Raw genomic sequence first — 20,568 nt, forward strand, 5'->3', positions numbered from 1 at the left:
CAATGGATTTCATTTTTGATCTCCCAAGAACACAGAATGATCACGATGATTTTCCGATTACATGGCACGTGAGACGATTGTCTCCGACAGAGACCCCAGATTTATGAGTTTGTTTTGGAAGGCAATTTGGGAGAACGTTGGCAAGTAGTTGCAGTTCTCGTTATCGTTCCACTTGCAGACTGACGGGCAATTTGAGATTGCCAATTCAGTGGTTTTAGATTTATTGAAGTCTTGTATCTCGGATCAGAAGACTCAATGGGAAAAGAACTTACCTTTGGTGGAATTTGCCTACAATAACACGATACACTCTTCGACGGGGAAGACGCCATGAAGATTAGATATTTGAAGCGGATGAATATTCGCGAGATTTGGATACGGCTTTTGCCAAGGTTCGCGAGACTTTGCAGGAGTCTCAAGAACGACAAAAAAAGGCAGCGGATCGCCATCGTCGCGACTTGAAACTGAAGGAGGATGATTGGGTGCTCTTACTTTTGAGAAGGCACGCCTAAGAAAGAAACAGGGAAAGAAGAGGCTTTTTCCAAAGCTTAGTATGTGATACTACGGACCTTTCCAGATTACTGAAAAGATAAATGAGTGTCTCCTTCCGATTGGAACTGCCAGATACTTGGAGAATTCATAATGCATTGCATGTGAGTCTCTTGAACCCTGTTAAGGGTGATGTGCTTGATGATGTGGAGCCTGATGAGCAACCCGCAATGGAAGAAAACGAGGAGACCCTTGTTCTTGAACAGATTTTGGCACATACGGATACGAAGAAAGGTAAAGTCCAAAGGCGGTTCTTGGTTTAGTTCAAGAACTTTCCTGCATTTGATGCGAAGTGGATGGAGGAGGAGGACCTAGCAGATACTCCTCGGATTGAGAAACTTTACCTCGATGTTTTGGTTTAGCATAGTCTACTCCAAACGGAACCCAGAAACTCAGCTTGGCCGAAGATCTAGTGCAGTGGGATGCACAAGAGGGGAGTTACTCCGCTCCTTTGTCAACAGATGCCTCGATTTTGATACTAAAGTCACTGATGTCTCTTTGAGCTTCAGGGATACTGAGAGCTGACAGTATTCTGCTGGATGACTTTATGAAATGGAATTCCTGATTATGATACTGATTTGTTCTTGACTTCTTGTGAGAGCAGGAACTGATAGACAAAATGACTGCAGCATTTTGGTCTACTTGATCTCGAATAGACATGGTTGCGATAGGGGTTAGTCAATCGGACATCGATGAGGTCCCGATTGGACCTAGATGTGATTGCTAGCTACATTGCCGATAAATCATGGTCTAAGATCCGAATGAATGTTGAATGTCATGTGATGTCCTGTGATGTCTAGTGATGTCCTGTGATGTCGTGTGATGTGACTGTTGATTTTGTACATGTGCTAGATGTGTGTTCCTAGTACGTAGGTACTAACAGTCAGTGTGTGCTAAGACGGTTTATGGCTTTTGTCGGTTTTGCAGGCGTAATCGCGGTCGATTACAATGCTTTCAAGAGGGGGGTATGTCACAAAGTGATAGAGGGCACTCTACGCAGGATGGGCTTCTCAGATGCTTGGATCAGAGGGGTGTCACCTTTGTACAGACAGACACACAGTCAGGTACTTTTGTCAGGAGGTAGAGGTGATCGTTTCATGCTCACACGTTCAGTCAGACAGGGCTGTCCTCTTGCCCCCTTACTCTTTCTGTTCTATGCTGAGGCAATGAGCAGGTTTTTGGTGTCGCAGCAGGTTGGATTACGAGGCTTAGCACTCCCTATTCGAGGAGATGAGCTACTGGACGTTGAGTTTGCTGACGACTCAGCCTTGTACTTGGATGGCCACGAGGCCAACCTTCACAGGTGTGAGCCATAGTTACACGGAACGGGAACGGGGGGCTCCGGGACGTTTCCGGAACGGGGGGCCCTCGGGGTGGCGGAACGGGAACGGAGGCCGGAACGGTAGCCTTGAAGGAAAGGGAGAGGGAAAGGGAGAGGGAGCCTTGAGGGAGAGGGTGAGGTAGAGAGCTTGAGCGAGAGAGGGTTTAAAGCCCTTCTTTATATAGGAGAGGATGGAAATAACACCCCCCCAAAAGTTCAAAAAATCTGCCCCAAACTGTCATTTTTTAAAACTTTGGTGTTCCGGATTTGCCGTTCCGCGTTCCGGATGCCATTCCGGCCGTTCCGGGCCCCGTTCCGCCCGCCGTTCCGGTTATGCCTGGGAAGGGAACGGCGTTCCGGTCCCGTTCCCGTTTCGAGGAGGCGCCAGGCTTGGGAACGCGTTCCGGGAACGGGAGGGCCCCGTTCCGCCCGTTCCCTGTTACTATGGTGTGAGCAGGCTCTTGAGACCTTCTGTTGTGCATCTGGCGCACTGATCAACTGGAGAAAGACAGTGGCTTTCTCGGTTGGTAGTGCTCCTGTGCCCGACTGGACGCTAGGTGAGGGTTTTAGGTGGATTCCCCCAGGGACTGCAGTTCGGTACTTGGGCTGTCAAGTTGGTTTGGACTTGTCTCCCGAGCAGGAGATTACTCCCCTCCTCCTGTCCATCAGGAGGAAGTTGTTACATTGGAGCTCCGCACGACTTTTTTCAGCTGGCAGAGTTGTAGTGGCCAACCAGGTATTGTTGACTACTATGTGGTACATCACTTCTTGCTGGATCTTCTCGAGTTCTTGTATCAGCCAGGTAGAGCGGCTCATCAGGAATTTCCTTTGGTCAGGGCGACACTCTGACTGCCCGAGCCAAAGTGGCTTGGTAGGTCATCATTCTTCCTTGTTCACAGGGAGGGCTTGGGATCATTGACCCAGCACATCGAAGCAGAGCCCTTCTTGGGAAGTTCATCGTCCGAGGTCTTCTTCCAGGTGAGGAGCCTTGGCAGGAGTTCTTGTTACAGCGGCTTCGTGCTAGGGTGCCTCAGGCAGGAGGCCCCTTGGCAACCTTCGACCAGATGGATCTTCACAGAGATGCGTAGAGTTGGTTTGAGCAGGAAACTGGAGGATCGCTTCGCTGTGGGGTTGCTTCGATCTTGGGAGCACTTGCAGCGAGGCCAGGAGCAACGTCAGCCTACTTGCACGGAGGAGCACCTGCGACGACAACCCCTTGTTTGGAACCCCATGATTAGCATTCAGAGAGGTCACTTGGTTGGTAGTCGGCCTCATGTTTCCTTGGGTTCCATGGCAACGGGTCCAGCACGCTCTCTAGGTGACTGGTTACAGTTTTCAAGCTTGTCAGAGAAGCTACAGGGCTTTCAGCTACAAGGCATGAGAGGGGTGCAAAGCATGTGCCAGGACCATAGTTACCGGGGAACGCCCCCGTTCCGGCGTTCCGGGGGGCAGATCCCTTCCCCAATGTTCCGAAAAGTCCCGGAACGTCTGACGTTCCGGGTGGCCAGTGCAAACCGGAACGGCCGTTCCGGAACGCCCTCGGAACGTTCCGAAATGCCCTTGGAACGGCCAACGGCTACAAACAAATTTGGCAAAAATTGAAAAAATTGAAGTAAATGTTTGGGCTTCTTTTTGAAGGGTGCAAGGCCTCAAGGACTCATAAAATGCACCCCCCTCCCCCTTTCTCTCCACAAGCTAATCCTCAAGGCTCAAGCTCTCTCCCTCTCACACTCTCAAGATCTCTCCCTCTCAAGACTCACTCTCTCAAGGCTCAAGGCTTCAAGCCTTCAAATCTCTCCCTCTCCCTCCCACTCTCTCAAATCTCTCCCTCTCTCTCTCTCTCTCTCTCTCTCTCTCATCATCTAGTCATAGCAAGGTTGAAAATGGTCTTCAAAACGAGTTTTTTGTGAGTATTAGAGTCAAAGCACTCTAATACTCGTATTTAAACACAAGGAGCTAAAAAATGCACTATTTGGGTGTTTTTTATACCTCCCGTTCCGCGCCGATCCCGTTCCGGACCCCTAGCCGTTCCCCCGTTCCGCGGGGATCTCATTGCCGTTCCCGTTCCGTGTTCCGGGTAACTATGGCCAGGACATCTCAGAGGTAGTACTAGCTGAGTGGCTCACGCCTCTGGAGTCAGAAGCGCCCAGATGGATGGGAGCCTTTACGCGACTGGAGGTTCTCATCTCTGTTAGGGCTTGCTCAGAGACTGTTCCCTCCCTGTTTTTCGAGCTACAGGGTGAGGGACGCATACAGCAAGTTGCAGTAGAGGCCCCGCAGGTGGCAAAGTACTGTTTTCAGAGGATCCGAGTATAGGGCATCTGTGGGAGGACTTGTGTCATCGATCATGACCCAGCAGCTCTTGAGACAGGATATTGGAGGCTGTGGGCCTGGGAGTGTTGTCCACTGGCACGAGTACAGTGGGACCCTGGAGAGTGGCTCTGGAGGGACCCTTTCTCTTCTGCAGACCACCCAGGTGTCCCTTTCTTTCAATACATTGTTCGACTGAGACATCACATACTGGCAGCACACAGAGAGGCTCGCCCTGCTGCAACACCTCATTGGCAGGAGGAGGGTCTCACAGTTGAGTTCTTGGCAGCTTTTTGGGAGAGGTTGTGGGACTCCAGACAACCGAGGCGAGTCACTTTGTTTCATTGGCTGATCGCACACAGAGCTACAGCAGTTGGGAGTTGGCTGGTGCATAGTGATCTCTCGGCCGCATGTGCAGCTTGTGACCACCTTGTGGAGAGTCAGCGCCATTGTCTTTGGGACTGTCCTTCGGCACAGCACGTGTGGCTTCGTGTTCTTCGGCTGATGCCTGCTCTTTCCACGGCTCGGCAGTACACTTGGGGGGCAGCGGCTTGGTCCACTCTCACGGGCCCGGCACTTCAGTTTGAGCTATCTTCCACCAGCAGGATGATAGTGATGCAGGGGGGGCGACCTACACTCCAGCCTGCCACAGAGCTTACTCCATAGGAGTGGTGCAGTGAGAGAGAGGAGTGCTGAGAGCTCATCAGTGGCCTGACACTCTAGTTCATCTGGCGGGCCCGCTGCTTCCGCATCTTTGAGGCTCACCCTGTACCACCAGCAGAGACTGTTCGCGATCTTTGGCTAGAGCTGATCCACATTCTCAGAGGACAGCTTGAGAGACTTCAGGGTAGCTTCGACTGTATGCGGGAGCGTAGAGAGGCCTTCCTTCGACTCTAGCGTCTTGGGCCTTTTTTCACCATGGTCCAGGGTGTACTTAGATGGCACTACCGTCCACCTGTGTGGCTTTTCCCTCCTCCCATTTCTTGATTTAGCCTCATTGTACATATGCTGTTTTTTCATTGGGAGAGTCTCCCCTTCATGGTTGTTGTAGCCCTCTCTCGAAGAGGTGGTTGTAGCCCTATGGGCAATTTCATTAACTAATAGAAGGATCTTTTTCTCGAAAAAAAAAAAAGTAACAAAGGGCCATGTATATAATCTGATCTTGTGTAATCTCTCAGTGGATCCAAATGAAACGAGCCTTTGGATCTCGTGTTGCAATCTACATCATACTCTGCCACTCCTCTAGACCCTAAGGAAGTGTCTTGACATGTATACTTCCCATGGATAGACTCCACCGGAATTCGTGGATCCTCAGCAGGCCACTCTCATTGCTTTCGCATGTCTTTGTCAGTAGGATAATGTCTGGACTGCTCATCACCTCCTTTAGTTGCTCTAGATGTGTCCATAGATCACCATTGCAATTCCAAACCACGAGTTGAATCCCCTCATGTGTGTCCCTTAGGCCGTTAGTCCCTATGAACCTTTCCATCAATAATGACCCGCCCATTGCAATATGAGGCACTCTTCAATTTCTTTGAGCACCCTAGGCATGCACACCTGTCTATGTTCTACTTGTAGCTGTGAGGTCATTGTCTAGGTCGATGGGGGGGCCATGAATTCTCGTAGAATCACCCTTTTTCTAACGAAATAGGTCCTTGCCTCTTCGGAAGAGAATTGAAGGATGAGGGCCCTCTCTCTCGTTAGGTCTTTTCCAGCTCTCCAAAACTTGTTGAAGGGGGTGGCTCTTCTTCTTTGTACCCAAGCTTGGTATATAGTTCTCTACAATTCATGTCGGGTGTGGAGTCTTTCTTCTCCACTATGCCCGTGACTTTTATGTTGAGTCTGCAGGCATATCGCATCTTCTCCTCCTCAAGGGTAGTGTGTACGAGTAGGCGTTTATTCTTCTTGTCGTCCACTTTTAGTCTCTTGCTCCTCCGCCTCCCTGACCTCTTTAATGATGGTCTGCTTCACTACGTCCACCCATTCTTCTTTTGTGGCCTCCATCTTGCCCTTAATGCTCACGGTGATTGCCTTTGTAAGCTCTTCTTTGATGGCTTCTTTGTTCGTCTCAACGATCTCCCCTTCTTCACATGATGGGCGGTCTCAAAGGGAGGCGATCTCCTCCTTGAGTATGGCCATCTCTTCCTCTCCTTATTCCATTCCTCTTTATCCTTCATCCACTCTTTGATCAAGGTCGATTTCTCTTTCCTCCATTCTTTTGTCTCCTTCCTCAATTCTTTCATCTCTATTTCGAATACAGAGAGGCGCTTGTTGGTGGCCGCAAATGGTTTCTTTGCTTGCCATGGAGAAGCTGCTTTGCTTGTCATGGAGTTGGGGGGGGGGGGGGGGGGGGGGGGGGAGAGGGAAAGAGGGAGAAATGAAATGTTATATTAACGTCTTCAAAAGGCCAAAATGACCTATGAGACCAATCTGTTACAAAAAAAAAAATACTGAATCTGATACCATGTCTGGGTACCAAAAGACTAGAACAAAATTACTACTACTACTAGAATTCATCCTCATCTGCAGAGAGAGAAATGAAATGTTATATTAACGTCTTCTTCAGGCCAAAATGACCTATATCATGGTGAATCGGATACAAGGTTTTGATAAAAAGAAAGAAATTAAGTAAACAAAAACACTGAGAGAGAGAGAGAGAGAGAGAGAAAGAAAGAAAGAAAGATTTTTAACGTCTATGTCAGGCCGAAATCGGCCTATGAGACAAATCAAATGTACATGGTGTGTATGTCATCCGTCTATCGGAAAGACAAATGAAACAAAACTGATACAAAACTGAACTGAATGTAGGTAGGTAGGGGAGAGAGAGAGAGAGAAATGAAATGAAATGTCTTTTTAAAAGGCCAAAATGACCTATGAGACCAAAAGGTTACATCCATGTGTGACTCTAGTACAAAGTCTGGGAAACATAAAAGTAAAAATAAATGAGGGTACCTAGAAGTGGGTAGGAATGTAAGCCTACCCTACATCCTCATCATCATCATCAACATCACAAAATACATAATCTCAAAATACAATCACATCATATTGGGGGGGGGGGGGGGGGGGGGGGGGGAGAGAGAGAGAGAGAAGAAGAAGAAGAAGAAGAGAGTTTTAACGTCGTAGGAAACTATCCCAAGAGACCTTAAAGATCTAGTCGACGAGGAGTTGAACTCAAGACCTGTTATTCAAGAGGGAAATGGCATAACCAATCTACCACACTTGGGTGATAGAAAGGTTATACCATTTTCCTCTTTTTATTAGAGAGAACTACAGAGCATCGAAAGTGCTAAAAATTTCACCTATTGCACAATGAACTCAAGAAGGAGAAGTTGAAGTGCATCACTTACCATCATCACTAGATGTCAAATTTGATAATGGATTTGTTGTGAGAAGGAGCACTTGAATACCCGAAATAATCGGGTCATAGGAGGAGTTTGGAGAGCTCTTGAAGTTGAGGACTATGGAATTATTTACAGGAGTGATGGGCTGTGTACTATAAAGTTCAACACCTGTGAGAATAAGAAATAAAAGAGAGAATAGTTTCAATCATGAACATAAAAAACAGCAAAAGTTATTGCAGCTTATTGTTCGATATTCAAAAAACAAAACCTGAACATGTTAATAATACATTAACCTTGGAACCAGAACCAATATGAATACCTTTGTGCATCTAAGCTAACCATGTCATCAAATCTTGTTGCCAAATATTGACTTCAAGACAGTGTTGAAGTGTGCCTGCATGCATGTGTGAGTGCACCTATCCATATGTACTCTCATGAATGAATGGATGAGCACACTTATGCAAAGCTCAAAGTCTATCTTTCAGGCCACCAACTCCATTCCCTAACTTTTGGCGTCCCAAACCCAACCCCATTGTTCATTCTCATTCCCTGTGCCATGTTTCTATGTTGTTCAAACTTCCGGCTGCTTCAGTCGAAGTGTAAACCAAACCGCCCCCCCCCCCCCCCCCCCCCCCCCCCCCCCAAAACCACCTTTTTGCGTACCTGCAATGGTTATTTGTTTTCTGTTTTGGTTTCTTCTCTTCTAACGCCAGCTTTGTGTGGATGCTTGCGTTTGTGTGATGCATGTGTCTATGCATTTTTGTGCAGTTGCCCGTGAGTGGTGTGTGCACGTGTATGTTTGCCTGTTTTATATGTTTTTACTGTTTAATTCTTTGATGGAAATAGGTGGCTGGTGTGGCCTTGGGGTGGTCGAGGAGGGAGATTTCAGCCTCGCCTTCGGCTTCTTTGGCAGCTAATTATTTCATAGCCCTGTTAATCATTGACACGGATAGCTAGAGGCTATCCCTCTCCCTAAGTTTTGGTGCACAATCTCTTTGCAGTGGTGATTCTCCTTCTGTGGGGATGCGTTGTTGCAGCCTTGGAGATCCAAAGTCTGATATCAGAGATCCTTGGTGGAGTTTTCAACCTCCTCGTCGAAGATTAAGTGGTCTCTTTCTACTTCAGCTCTCTGTTGCTTTCCACCATTACTCCCTTGCTTCTAGCTTTTGTAGTATCACCCATTTTTTGTAACTCTGTATCACAGGTAGGTTTTCCGATATGGTTTGTTGTTATTGTATACATGGGTTTTTTCACTACCAAATCCCATTATTTTGTTATGCCTACGGGCTGATGTTTTGCCTTCAGGATTTCAATTTGATTACAAAATAAAAAGAAAGCCCTCCTTACTTTATTTTACATGAAAATTGTTCAACAAAATGTGAGGAACTTGTCCACAAAAAAAGCAACATGTTTTCTGGAAAACATTGCTCTCTAAGAAGTGGGATGTTCTTTGTGCCGTACAGCACAAACATCATGCTCGGGCTGGTAGCATTTTTGTACATAAAGGTTTTCATGTTTTCTTTAGTGGTCCCTACCTCCAAGACCAAAAGGATAATGATGGTTGTTTATGATAGTTTTCAGGCTTCTCTTGTACATAAAGATATCGTTGGTAGATTTCTTGTTGTTGAAATTCATTATTAAGATCGTCTGTTACGGTTAGTTGGTGTGTATGCTCTTCCTTCAGTGAGAGTGCACTGCTCTCTATGGCAAGATCTCCATAATTTGCCTTAACTTTAATAAAACGTGCTAAATGTATAATTTGACTCATATGAAGTGCTTAGGACATGTGCCAAAATGCCACCATGTATATGTCTTAAGATGCACCGTTTGGTGACAAGTTTTGGTTTCTGCTTCTTTAATAAACTATGCTACGCTAGTCAGGAAGACAATACTGGGAGAGGTCTTGAGTCTTGTGCAAGAGGATGTGTCCAGACCTATCACACCTAAGTCTCTGCAAGGGAGCGGAGCAGGTTTTCCATGCTAATCTAGGATGACTTGGGTTCATCTCTTGAAGACAAGTTAGAAACATTTACCAAGTTTGAAGAGTGGTGTGATCTTGAGATGCAGGATCAATGCAACCATAAGGTAAAGATCCATTGTTCTAACAACAAGGACAAGTTTCCCCACACACAATTTGATTTCTTTTCTGCAAGAAGGGTATCCGTCATCAGCTCACTTCCTCATGCAATCCATAACAAAATGGAATAGTACAGAGAAAGAACAGCACAAGATGGACATGACTCATTGTGGGCTGTTGCCTAATACATCGTGCAGGCTTGCCCAACAAGGGGCATAGCGATCGGTATAGCAGTTTACAGCCTCAATGTGCTCCCAGCTGAAGCTGTTGCAATAGAAGACTTCATAAAAAGTTTGCAATGATATTAGGTCATCAACCTCCTACTTTGGAGTTTTTTCTATATCAATGTTGTAGATTAAAAAAGGTGGACCCCCAAGCAGGGGATGATTTCTATTGCCTATCGCTCTAGATGCAAGGCCCATTGATTATGGAATCGGAAGACGAAAAGATTGTGATCAGCTGCAATGTTGTTTTTTGTGAAGACATCCACGAAGAAACCAATGAACTTCAGAGGGCTTCACATTTTTCCCACCTCTTCTCTTCGAGATTCACCTCCTCTCAGCTCTCCTAATACAAATAACCCACATTTGTGGCTGCTCCTTTATTTTAAGCGTCTAAATCTTCTTCTACAACTGGGATGCTGTGGCTGACATCTACTCCTAACAAACCTAAAGTCAGTGATCTGTCACACCTTTACCCAAAAGAAACCGTTCAGCTGAAAATGTTTGCATTGCTACACTTCATCAGGTAAATACATTGAATGTCATGTTGTTAAAAATGTATATGGTGCCTCAAAAAAGGTAATGAAAACTGGAAAGAGATGTGCTACAGAAGTGCCACAGTAGAGCAATCAAATTGGTTTATTTCTGCCGGTACACACAAGCACACATACCCCCCGCACACGCACACGAGTTTTGTACCACTTACATAATTGGACTTACCCATGAATTGTCCACCACTCAAGTTGAAAATATCTACATTTGAAACCCAGGGCTGAAGTCCTTGCTGCCATACATTTGTGTATATGTCAAAGACGCGCTGGCCAGATCCAGTCACATTGGGACTGAATTCTGAGAAATGCATCGTCACAAGGTATTTTGCACTTGATGAGACACTTCGTTTGACGGAGTAAGACAAATTTGTGCCCGTAATTGCTGTTTGAAGCAGGATAGGAGGAGCAAAGTTGTTATTCCTCTCCACTATCTCATGTGTTGTGGAAACAATGCTGCTGTTTAGGGGCGTGTCTGACAACCAAATCCGGTCCAAGGTATCATTTGGATACCTGTTTTCATGTGATGTTGGAAGACCCCATCAGAAACTTGCAATAAAGAATTCTGACCACTCAAACAATATTCATTTACCTAAAAAGTGCGTTAAAGAACTAAGATGACTCAAAACTGCACCTTTTGCCATTGTCTCTCAATTGGTGATTGTAGCGCAAATCTATTAGTATTAGAAGAAAGAATATAATTGTTTCTTTACCAATGAAAAGTGCCATGCCCCCAACATGACCTTCATCCAACTACAAGCAGCCCAAAGGCCTGGAGTCTATTTTCAATAGACATTAAAAGGGCTCTTAAATTCACACTAAGGTGTTGCTTGACTCAAGGATTGTAGCATATTCAAACCTATAATAGGGGCCTGAGCTCACTCATATACAAGCAAACACACGTTCTTCATCCTCACTTTCTATACTTAGAAAGGGGACATTCAGATACCATCAAGACTTTATAGCAAACATGATTTGGAACAGCTGGATTTTTTTGTTGCTCCTCTTGAGTCTTAAGCCTAGATTCTGAAAATCTTCATGCTCAAAGGCTTTTGGTTAGCCATGTTCATCCCATCCTAGATCTAATTGAAATGTATGTTTTGGAAAATCCATTTACGTGAGAAGAATTGTGTTGTGTGTTCTTTCTAAGTTGGGCCAACCCAGCTGGGAAGGCTTGACGGTGGATTTCCTTTTTGCTTTTCGGAGCATTCAGACTTCACTCCTCAAAAATGATTGCAATTGGTTTTGGGTCAAAATTTCAACATATCATAGCAGCGTCATCATTGCCATACTTGCATGACTAAATCATCTGCACCTGTTGAAGAGGAGAGGGCCTGGTTGTAAGCACAGTTGCATTGTCTCAGCCTTGAGACCCACGCCTGTTCTGCAACAATCATCCTGCAACAGTTCGCACTTGCACGCATGACTGGGAGCTTTGAAGGTAAGAACGGTGCAAATTAACAAGAAAATTCCTCCAAGCCCGAAAGGGGAACTTTGTATTCAGGCCACATTCGTCCACTGAATCCCAGAACGATGTAAATAAGAGTTGCAAGCTGGAAGTGGCTTTGTATGGCCTGAATTGGGATCAAGAGCATTGTACAATCTCAAGATTTTTTCTTTTAGGAGTGTTTCTAATACAGATTGATATGTGCGAAGGAAGAATGCTCAAATTTTTGAGTGTTCCAATGAAGACAGAAACAACACTACATTGTGACAACCAAAGTTGCATGATCATTAACAAAAATCCTATTTTCCTTGCACGCACAAACATATTGAGATTCAGTATCAATATGTTAGAGAGCTTATATGGGATGAATTATAGCATAGTTACCAAGAACGGGAAATCGGAACACGGAACGGGGAGCGGAAACGGGCATGAATCAACATTCTCTATTACAAATTCTCGTGCCTAAAACACGAAATGGGGATTCAGAACAGGAAGTTGGAATGGGAACGGGGAATGGAACAGATTTTTGACATAGAAGAGATGTATACAACTATGGGTGTATGCATGATAAGATGTACCCACTTTCAGCGGTTCCCCCCACCAAGACAACCAAGAAACAGCCTCTTTTTTGCCATTCCTACGTACATTTGACTTGCTTGCACTTACTTTGAAGAGGCAAGATTTGGTAGCCACACAACGCACATAGTTGCAAACACAATGGAAAGATCTGATCTTCATTTTTTCAGAATTTAATAGTAATTTCATTGTGCAAGGACTAATCTGGTTCAGCCTGTCACAGCATTGTGACCTTGATGAAGAAATACTTATAACTTTTTATGGGCTTTTTTTCTTTACTTACCCTTTTGCACATGAAATGTTCGCTTGGCAAGCAATTTAACTTGATTTATTGATAATTTTTTGGATATTTGCATAATTAATATTCATTTTTCTTTGTTAGAATCTCTATTTCTAAAAACCTAATTTTTTAACACCAGATATCTAATGATGTAGAACTTATTTTGCAAGATCCAACGGTCATTTGATAGATTATGACCCAAGAAATGTGACCATGCAAAAAAAATTAAACTTCAACGGTTCATTTTTTAAAGATCTGCCTTAGAAAATAACAAAAACTGCTCAGAGAACCTTGATATAGTTCTTTTTTTTTAATCTAATAAATAATGTACATTGTCACTCATTTTGATTTTCATATATGTCATAACTCTTAGTGTAAGGTCCTCATAGAAAAAAAATTGAGTCAATTTGAGTAAGGGAAAGACATGTTACATTGTTTTAATTTTTTTCACTTGCACCATTCACTTGAGGTGTGCCTCCTAAGGTTTGGTAAATACCAAACCTATAAATTTTCACATTTGTCAACCAACCATGGCTTGGTTCTACTCTCCCAATCCTAGTTGGCTAGTCCACCTCATACAAGGAGGCCACCACGTCACCAAAGGTCCATGTCATCACCCCATCTCACCTTCCACATCACCACAGTCAACACTTTGACCGTAACACTTGGCTTGCCATGTCACTCTAATTGCCATCTCATCCACTACCCTCCACTACCACCTTGCATGCCACTTCACTTTAAGTGCCATGTCATCCACCACCTCACATGCCACATGTAAGTATTGCTTGAATGGTTTGCCACATCACTCGCCACCTCATGAGCCACCAAGCATGCCACATCGCCACCTTGCCAACTCATCATGTCCTTTTTTGCCACCTGTCATCAAATATCTAAATATCTAACCAACCCAAATGATTTTCTCATATTAAACTGATCATTTAATATGGGATAATAAACGGGAATGAAGGTTAGAATATAGACATGTGCTTACGGATCTATCTCAACACGGGGCCAATGGTAAAGGGGCCCAAATGAGAGATGGTCTGCCAAAGAGCAAGGTTAACTAATGAAGCTTAAAAGACCTTAGGGTTAGCTTCATTAAAGACCTCCAATGGTTAGTGTTAAAAGTCCTTTTGACCTTAAGCAAGCTAGGGTTGTGCTTGAGGTGAGAACCTTAGGCAGGCTAGGGCTGTGCTTGAGGTGGGAACCCGATCTAAACTTAGGCAAGCTAGGGCTGTGCTTGAGGTGAGAACCCGACCTAAACTCAGACAAGCTAGGGCTGTGCTTGAGGTGGGAACTCCACGTAAGGTGCTTGTCATGCTTGATGACTAAGGTACTTGAGATACTTGTCACATTTAATGAGGAAGTTGCTTGAGAAGCTTCCTATGCATGGGGGGTAAGATGCTTGAGTCAAAAAGAGAACCTACTCACTTAATGAGGAAGTTGCTTGAGAAACTTCCTATGCATAAAAATCTCAAAGTTAAGGGGAATTCTAAAAGAGCACATGGGACACATGTCAGACTCTCACTAAGCTTAACCACATGGGTGCTCGAATGCTATTGATTGGGCTAGAGAGGGGTCCAATGAGCTTTTACTTCCACCTAACAAATATCTAGATATTTTCAAGCTCTCTCTCTCTAAGGGGTAAGGAGGACACTTGTCAAAAGAGTACCCATATGCTTGACTGCATGCTGGATGTGATTGGCTAAGGGGAGAGGGGTCCAATGAGCTTGTAGCAAGTAGAATGTTCGCCCAAAGCAAGAAAGGGGGGTGCTAGGGGGATATACACCATCACACACACTCATTGGAGACACCATTCTAGCTTGGTGAAAGTTGAGGAACACCACCTCTTTCTCCAAGCTTGTGAGAGTGAAAGCCTACACCAACACTCTTGGCTATGGAATGCAAATCCAACCAAGAGTCATGCTTCAATGATTAAGCTTGCCATCTTCTCCATCTCCATTACTATGCTATTATGTATGCTAGCAAGAAGAGTAATGATAAGTGAGGAACCACTTCTTTCTCCTATAGAATGTTTCTTCTTCCTCTTCCCTATCCTCATTCCCCGCTAGCTCTCCACCTTCGAAGGTGTTTGAGGCCTTGGGACTGAGGCTTGGGATAGTTAATGCTTTCTTCAAGTTTATGTTATGTTATGTTTGTGATACATGAAGCTTTCCATCTTCATTGCATCACTAAGGTCACAAGGAACACAAAGATTGTATTGTACCAAGTCTCTCTTGATGGGAGAAACTATAATACAAATGCCTATTGGAGGGGAGACCGGCTCCATATGAATCCGGTCCTCATGTTCTCTAAACTCTCTCTTGCAAAAGTATTGTTCATGCCAAGTTAACTAAGTACCATGTTTATGTTGCTACCATCAATTAAGTTCACCCGCTATGCTCACAAAGCAATCACTTAAAAGTGCTTCACCTACTTTCCTAATTCCGCTACTCTCAAAGTTCATAGGCCATTTCCATTACACCACCTAATCATTATATGTCACCATTTTGACACGTCATCATATGACATGGCAAATGAGGGGATCCCATCCGCCACCTCATCTTTCCACCTATGCATTCCATGTCATCAATCATCCACATCAGCTTGCCACATGGATGACCATGTCATTCATGCATGGCCACCTCAATAGCCATGTCATTTTTTTTAAATAATATAATAAATTAAAAATCAAGATATCTCAACCTAATTATTTAGGTGATAATTTAAAAAATGTATATATTTTATGTAATTTTTTATTTTTTAAAAGTGTAAATTAATAATAAAATTCTATTTATTTGAAATATCATTGGATCACCAAAAAAATAAAATAAAATAGCTTTTGGTTTACTTATGCACAGGGTTCGGGACCTTCCGTATCAATACAAGCCGCATGTAGCTCGCGGTGGAAAAAACGTCCATTGCGCTCCTTGATCACACCGCGGCTCGGGCGGGAGCTTACCGTAGTCGGTGCCTCAATCTCTGGACACGGTCCACCATCACTCATTGCCTGTCGAGCCCCGTCGGCCACCCCGAGCGCGTCGAGACCCGCTAGACCTGAAAACGGCCCGAAAAAGTAGTCAAGCTCGTCGGTGGAAGGTAGCCTTGGCACTCGCCCGAGGGGGCGGGGGGAGGGGGGGGGATTTGCATCCCAACGTCACCAGAAAAAAGGTGTGGGGAACTCGTCACCTCACCTCACCCATCCTTCGCACCACTGTCTGCCCCGTTCCTATCTCAATCGAGCACCCTATCTTATAGTTGTACACAATCCAGTGAGAGCCGACAAACCCCCCAAGAACCATGACCCATAGACCCGCAAACGGGGCGAACCCCCTTGTTGGGGAGAGGCCGTAAGAGAAAGTTTCCACGAGACGGATTGCAATGTTTAATGGCCATTTGCTCCCGTCTCGTCAGTCTAGGGTGACACAATCGCGAATTTTTTCGTTTTGGCTTCGTTAAGGTCCCAATGGTAAAAAACTGGCGATTGTGCCACCGTAGCCCGTCGAGACGAATTGCGATGGCCATGAAACTTTGCAAGGGCAGGGATTTAGGTGCTTTCCCTGCCCCTACAATGTTTCATGTCCATCCGCCTCCGTCTCATCGGTTTAGGGTAGCACAATTGCCAATTTTTTCATTTTGGCTTCCCTAAGGGCCCAATGGTCAAAACTAGCGATTGTGCCACAGTAGACCGTCAAGACGGATTATGTTGTCCATGAAACTTTGCAGGAGTGGGGATTTAGGTGATTTCCCTACCCGTGCAAAGTCTCATGGCCATCCGCTCCCATCTCCTTGGTCTACAGTGACACAATCGCCGACCAGAAACTAAGTAGAGAGGCTTTGTAACTTTGCTCAAGCGTTAATATAAAAAAATAAATACCGAAAGGGGCGCCAGATTTTGGGGCCAATACCTCTCAGTGCGAAACTACGATGGGCTATGTCGACTCAAGTGAATTGTGATAAAGTTTGTGAAGTGTTTTTAAGTGATTCTTGTGTCGTGCCAGATTCCTGACTTGGGGTGTCCAAGTCCGTTACATTAGTATCAGAGCTTCAGGCGTGTGCTTTTCGCAAAGCATATCGATGCTACCAAAGAGCAGACATAGCACTTGGGCGAGAAAGTAGACGAGAAAAACGGCACCATGAAGCTTCTTGGTCCAAGGAAAGAGAATCTGCCAACAATGCTGAGGGAGGCTTTTAACTATGGGCAATCGTAGAAGAGGTATGCTCATTAGCATATCTCTTCTATGATTGCAAACAATGATGAGGCATACCTTGAACTATGGGTAGTCTTAGAAGAGGCATGCTCATCAATACAAACTCCATTTGTTGATGATTCTTGAACTCTAGATACTGGTGCATCCCGAGATTTGTCTAGCAAGAAAGACTCGTATAGTTCCTAAAAGCTTCTACAGGAACCCATCATTGCAGTTATTGGAAATAATGCAAAATGTCCTGTCGAAGGGTCTCGGACTTCCTTTTTTAGCATCTGTAGGTGAAACTAAGGAACCGTCTCATGTGTTGTATGTCACCAGCGTGTGACTACTATCTATCCTTTTTGTTGATTTCTTTCTTATTATCTATTTACTTTCACTTTTTGGAAACACCCCTCGGGAAATCTAACTGCCCTGCATTGCATAGCTAGTGTGGAACTGTCCAGAGGGAGTCCAGGCCTGAGGGCAAGAGAGCACTAAGGTTGGACAAGGACTATGGTTAGCCAAAGTGGGGTCATTGACTAGCCAAAGTGGAATCCTTTTCTACAGAGGCTACATTTCAGTTCTGGATGTGGCCGCAGTGTACAAAGAGGGTCAGATGACCTAGAAAGATACAATGGCAACATCTCCTAAAATTTAGGGAACTGCTATTTTGGGACCTGCAAATGTGTTGACGTCATTACCTCCGGAATGACAAAGGGAACATTTTCTTACTTTGCCGTGAAGTCAACTGGGCAGCCGGTTGGGAGATTTTTAGGCAGCAACCCCGAAACGGGAAAATGCTTGTAAATGTGCCAAGTGGCACCTTCTGGTGCACTTGCCTCATGCAACAAGAGTTGGCGCTGAATTTAGGAGGGGGAGAGCCTCATTTTCAGTTTTGTCACAGGTTAAGAGCTATGGAGTGCTTGCTTTCCCTCTTATGCACAGTGCGGTGCCAGGAGTGATGCCCTGCACGCTACGCACTGCCCTCTCTCTCCCCTTTGGCAGTATGTTATGCCCCACTAGTGGGCTTTTCATTTGACCAATGTACAGTTGTGTGGGTTCATGCGCGACTGCCGAGGCAAGAGCCTCTTGCACAGGTACTAGATTAGCTAGCGGCTAATCCCCCGCAGGTACAGGTGGTTCGGAGAGGTTTCACGCTCGAAATCTCGTCCGATTCAAAGGGCAAGTAGCCCTACGGTGCAGGAGCTCAAGGACTTGCTACGGATGCGACCGGCACGCGAAACGGAGCCCGAAACAGTAAATTACAGCCTGCTGTGTATTTTTGCAGGTTTAGGGTTTTGGCCCTAAACGGACCCTAATACCCCCAGGAGGTTCGGGGACGCAAGGGGACCGCTGTACAGGTGATCTGGCACATTTTCGGGGCTGAAAACAGAGAATTCAGCGTGCTGCAGATTCTCGCCAGGTTTTGCAAAGTGCCCGTATGCGTCGGGAAAGTCAGTCAATGCGTGGGAATACTAACTGTGAAGGGTCCTAGTACAGTTATGCTGCCGAAATCGGGCTGGAACAGTGGAAATTCAGCCGAGTTGTGTGGGGCAGCTTGTAGGGATCCATAGCGTTTATTCCCTCTTTTGAACAATAAGGAAATACCGAAAGGGGCACCTAAGTTAGGGGCCACTAAGTTAGGGGCCAATCTGGTGTCGGTCTTCTCATACAGGTGCATTCTAGCATCTGTATCCCATTCCCCTCTCTTGTGTCACTATAGACGACTAATAATGGGTGAAAGCTAAATCAAGGTTTAAAGTAAAGTCTACCGCCCTTTTTGGATTGAACAGGCCGGTTTCATGGTTCCATCAACGGGATTAAATCACTTTTTCCCATAAAAGTGAGCCTTGGTTAGTTTGGGCTTGAAGACACAGGTGATCATAGACCAGACACAGAAAATAGCAATTATGGCTGACAGACCAGATGATGTGACTGAAGAGGTTTCCTCTTCACAGGGTCAACAGACACATGAAGTGGGTGAGTCCTCAAGACCACCACAGACGGATGATGATATATTCAGGACCCAGTTGGCTACTGCTGTGGCTATGTTCACACAAGTAATGCAGAATCCGAGGTTTTTAGCCTTTCTGCAACCTCCTGTTCCGTCTCAGCAAGTTGGGTCACTGGATCATATTCAAAAGCCTGTTAAGGCTCGAGCACAGGTGATTCATACTGCACAGTCAATGGAAACACCTGTACACTTGACGGACAACATGCAGTCTCCACAACCTGTGCCTAAGGTGCAAGAACACGTGGCTGAGATGCCAGTCTTTCAAGCTGTACCAGTTCAGCCCGCCACCTTTCAGCAGCCTATAGCTGGTTCTAATGGGCAGGGAAGCAACCTACAGGCTATGCAACAGGTCTTCCCACCACCTTCAGTACACCCTGGCTATTTTGGAGGTGGATCAGTATTCTAGAGCATGGCTGGTCATGCACCTGGAAATCAGTTTTACACGCCAGGAACAGTGTTCGGGGGTGCTCAAACGATGATGCCTAACCCCATGTACGGTGTCACGGGCATGCTACCAAGATTTCAAAGCACTCAGGGCCAATTTGGGATGCCACAAGCAAATTTTGGTATGGCTGGAATTACAAATCAGCAGCCAAATATGGCGTTTCCAGGTCAACTTAATTGCGGTTAGGGAACACAAATGAACCCTAACAGTGTTCCCATGTTTCAGTCACTTCCATATGACAATTTAACGCCGTTGGAGAGGCCAACTCCGTACAAAGAAGGTGGCAAAGGTGTGTCTTTCACGACCTTTACAGGGTTTGATGACAGGAAGAAGGCTCTCTCATTCCTCCAGCAGTTTGATAAGGCCTATGCAGGGGGAAACTTTACAGAGGCTTCAAAGGTCCGCAAGGCAGCCACTTTCTTGACAGGGAATGTGGGACAATGGTGGACAACTTTATTGTTGCAAGGGCAAGCTCCGTCCACATGGATTTACTTCAAGCAGATTTTTGCAGCAGCATGGTTATCTGATGATTTTGAAGCAGATGTCATGACAGAATGGCACCAGCTTAATGCTGCCACTTGCAAAAATCTGGATGATTACAATCGGAAGTTTTGGAAAGCTCTACTTCCAGTAACTTCCTATAGGTTTGTGCCATTGACAGAACAGATTGAAAAATATTGTTGTGGCCTACCTAAAGGATTGAGAAAGTACTATACGAAGACAAAAGTCACTACTTTGACGCAGCTCATCGAGGTAGCAAACACTGGCAATGGTTTGCTCAAGAGAGAAGATTGTGAATTCAATACTGGCGTCAAGGATCAGCCAAGAAAAATTCAACGAAGAAGTATGTTCCCAAGGAGGTTTCTAAAGTGACTCAGGAGCCAGCCAACGCAGGGAAAGGCAAAGCTTCGGCTGAATCAGAAAAGGGACCAGCGAACAAATGGAAAAGACGTTTTCCTCGCAAGTCTGAAGAGCAAAAGGTGGTCCTGAGGTCAGAGAACAAATGCTTTATTTGTGAGCAGCCTGGCCACATTGCTTACAATTGTCCTACAAAGAAAAGGCCAGCTGATTCCGAAGACAAGGAGGAAAGGAAAGGAAAGAAGCCCATGGCTGGTCTAGTACCAGATATGGTGGGCGACAAGCCAAATTCAGATGCAAGTGAGCTTTGCAGAGCATGGGGAAAGGTCAGGGATCAAACAGTGCTTATCTTCTTTGATCCAGGCGCCAAAGCCAACTTTATTTCCCCAGAATT

At 45.3% G+C, this 20,568-nt stretch overlaps 1 protein-coding gene across 1 annotated transcript in view; it reads right to left on the reverse strand.

Moving 5' to 3' along the window:
- The window catches only part of LOC147449032 (putative LRR receptor-like serine/threonine-protein kinase MEE39), a 56,483-nt gene that overhangs the window by 21,668 nt on the left and 14,247 nt on the right, over positions 1-20,568 (reverse strand). Inside the window, exons 3-4 of the mRNA XM_086522508.1 lie at positions 10,537-10,877; positions 7,525-7,686 (exon numbers count right to left, since the gene is read on the reverse strand). Coding sequence (XP_086378634.1) covers positions 7,525-7,686; positions 10,537-10,877 — 503 coding nt within the window. The remainder of the gene's footprint in view (positions 1-7,524; positions 7,687-10,536; positions 10,878-20,568) is intronic.

This window comes from Adiantum capillus-veneris, chromosome 10 (assembly GCF_014529385.1).
Source record: "Adiantum capillus-veneris isolate H3 chromosome 10, ASM1452938v2, whole genome shotgun sequence".
NCBI classification, from domain to species: Eukaryota; Viridiplantae; Streptophyta; class Polypodiopsida; order Polypodiales; family Pteridaceae; genus Adiantum; species Adiantum capillus-veneris.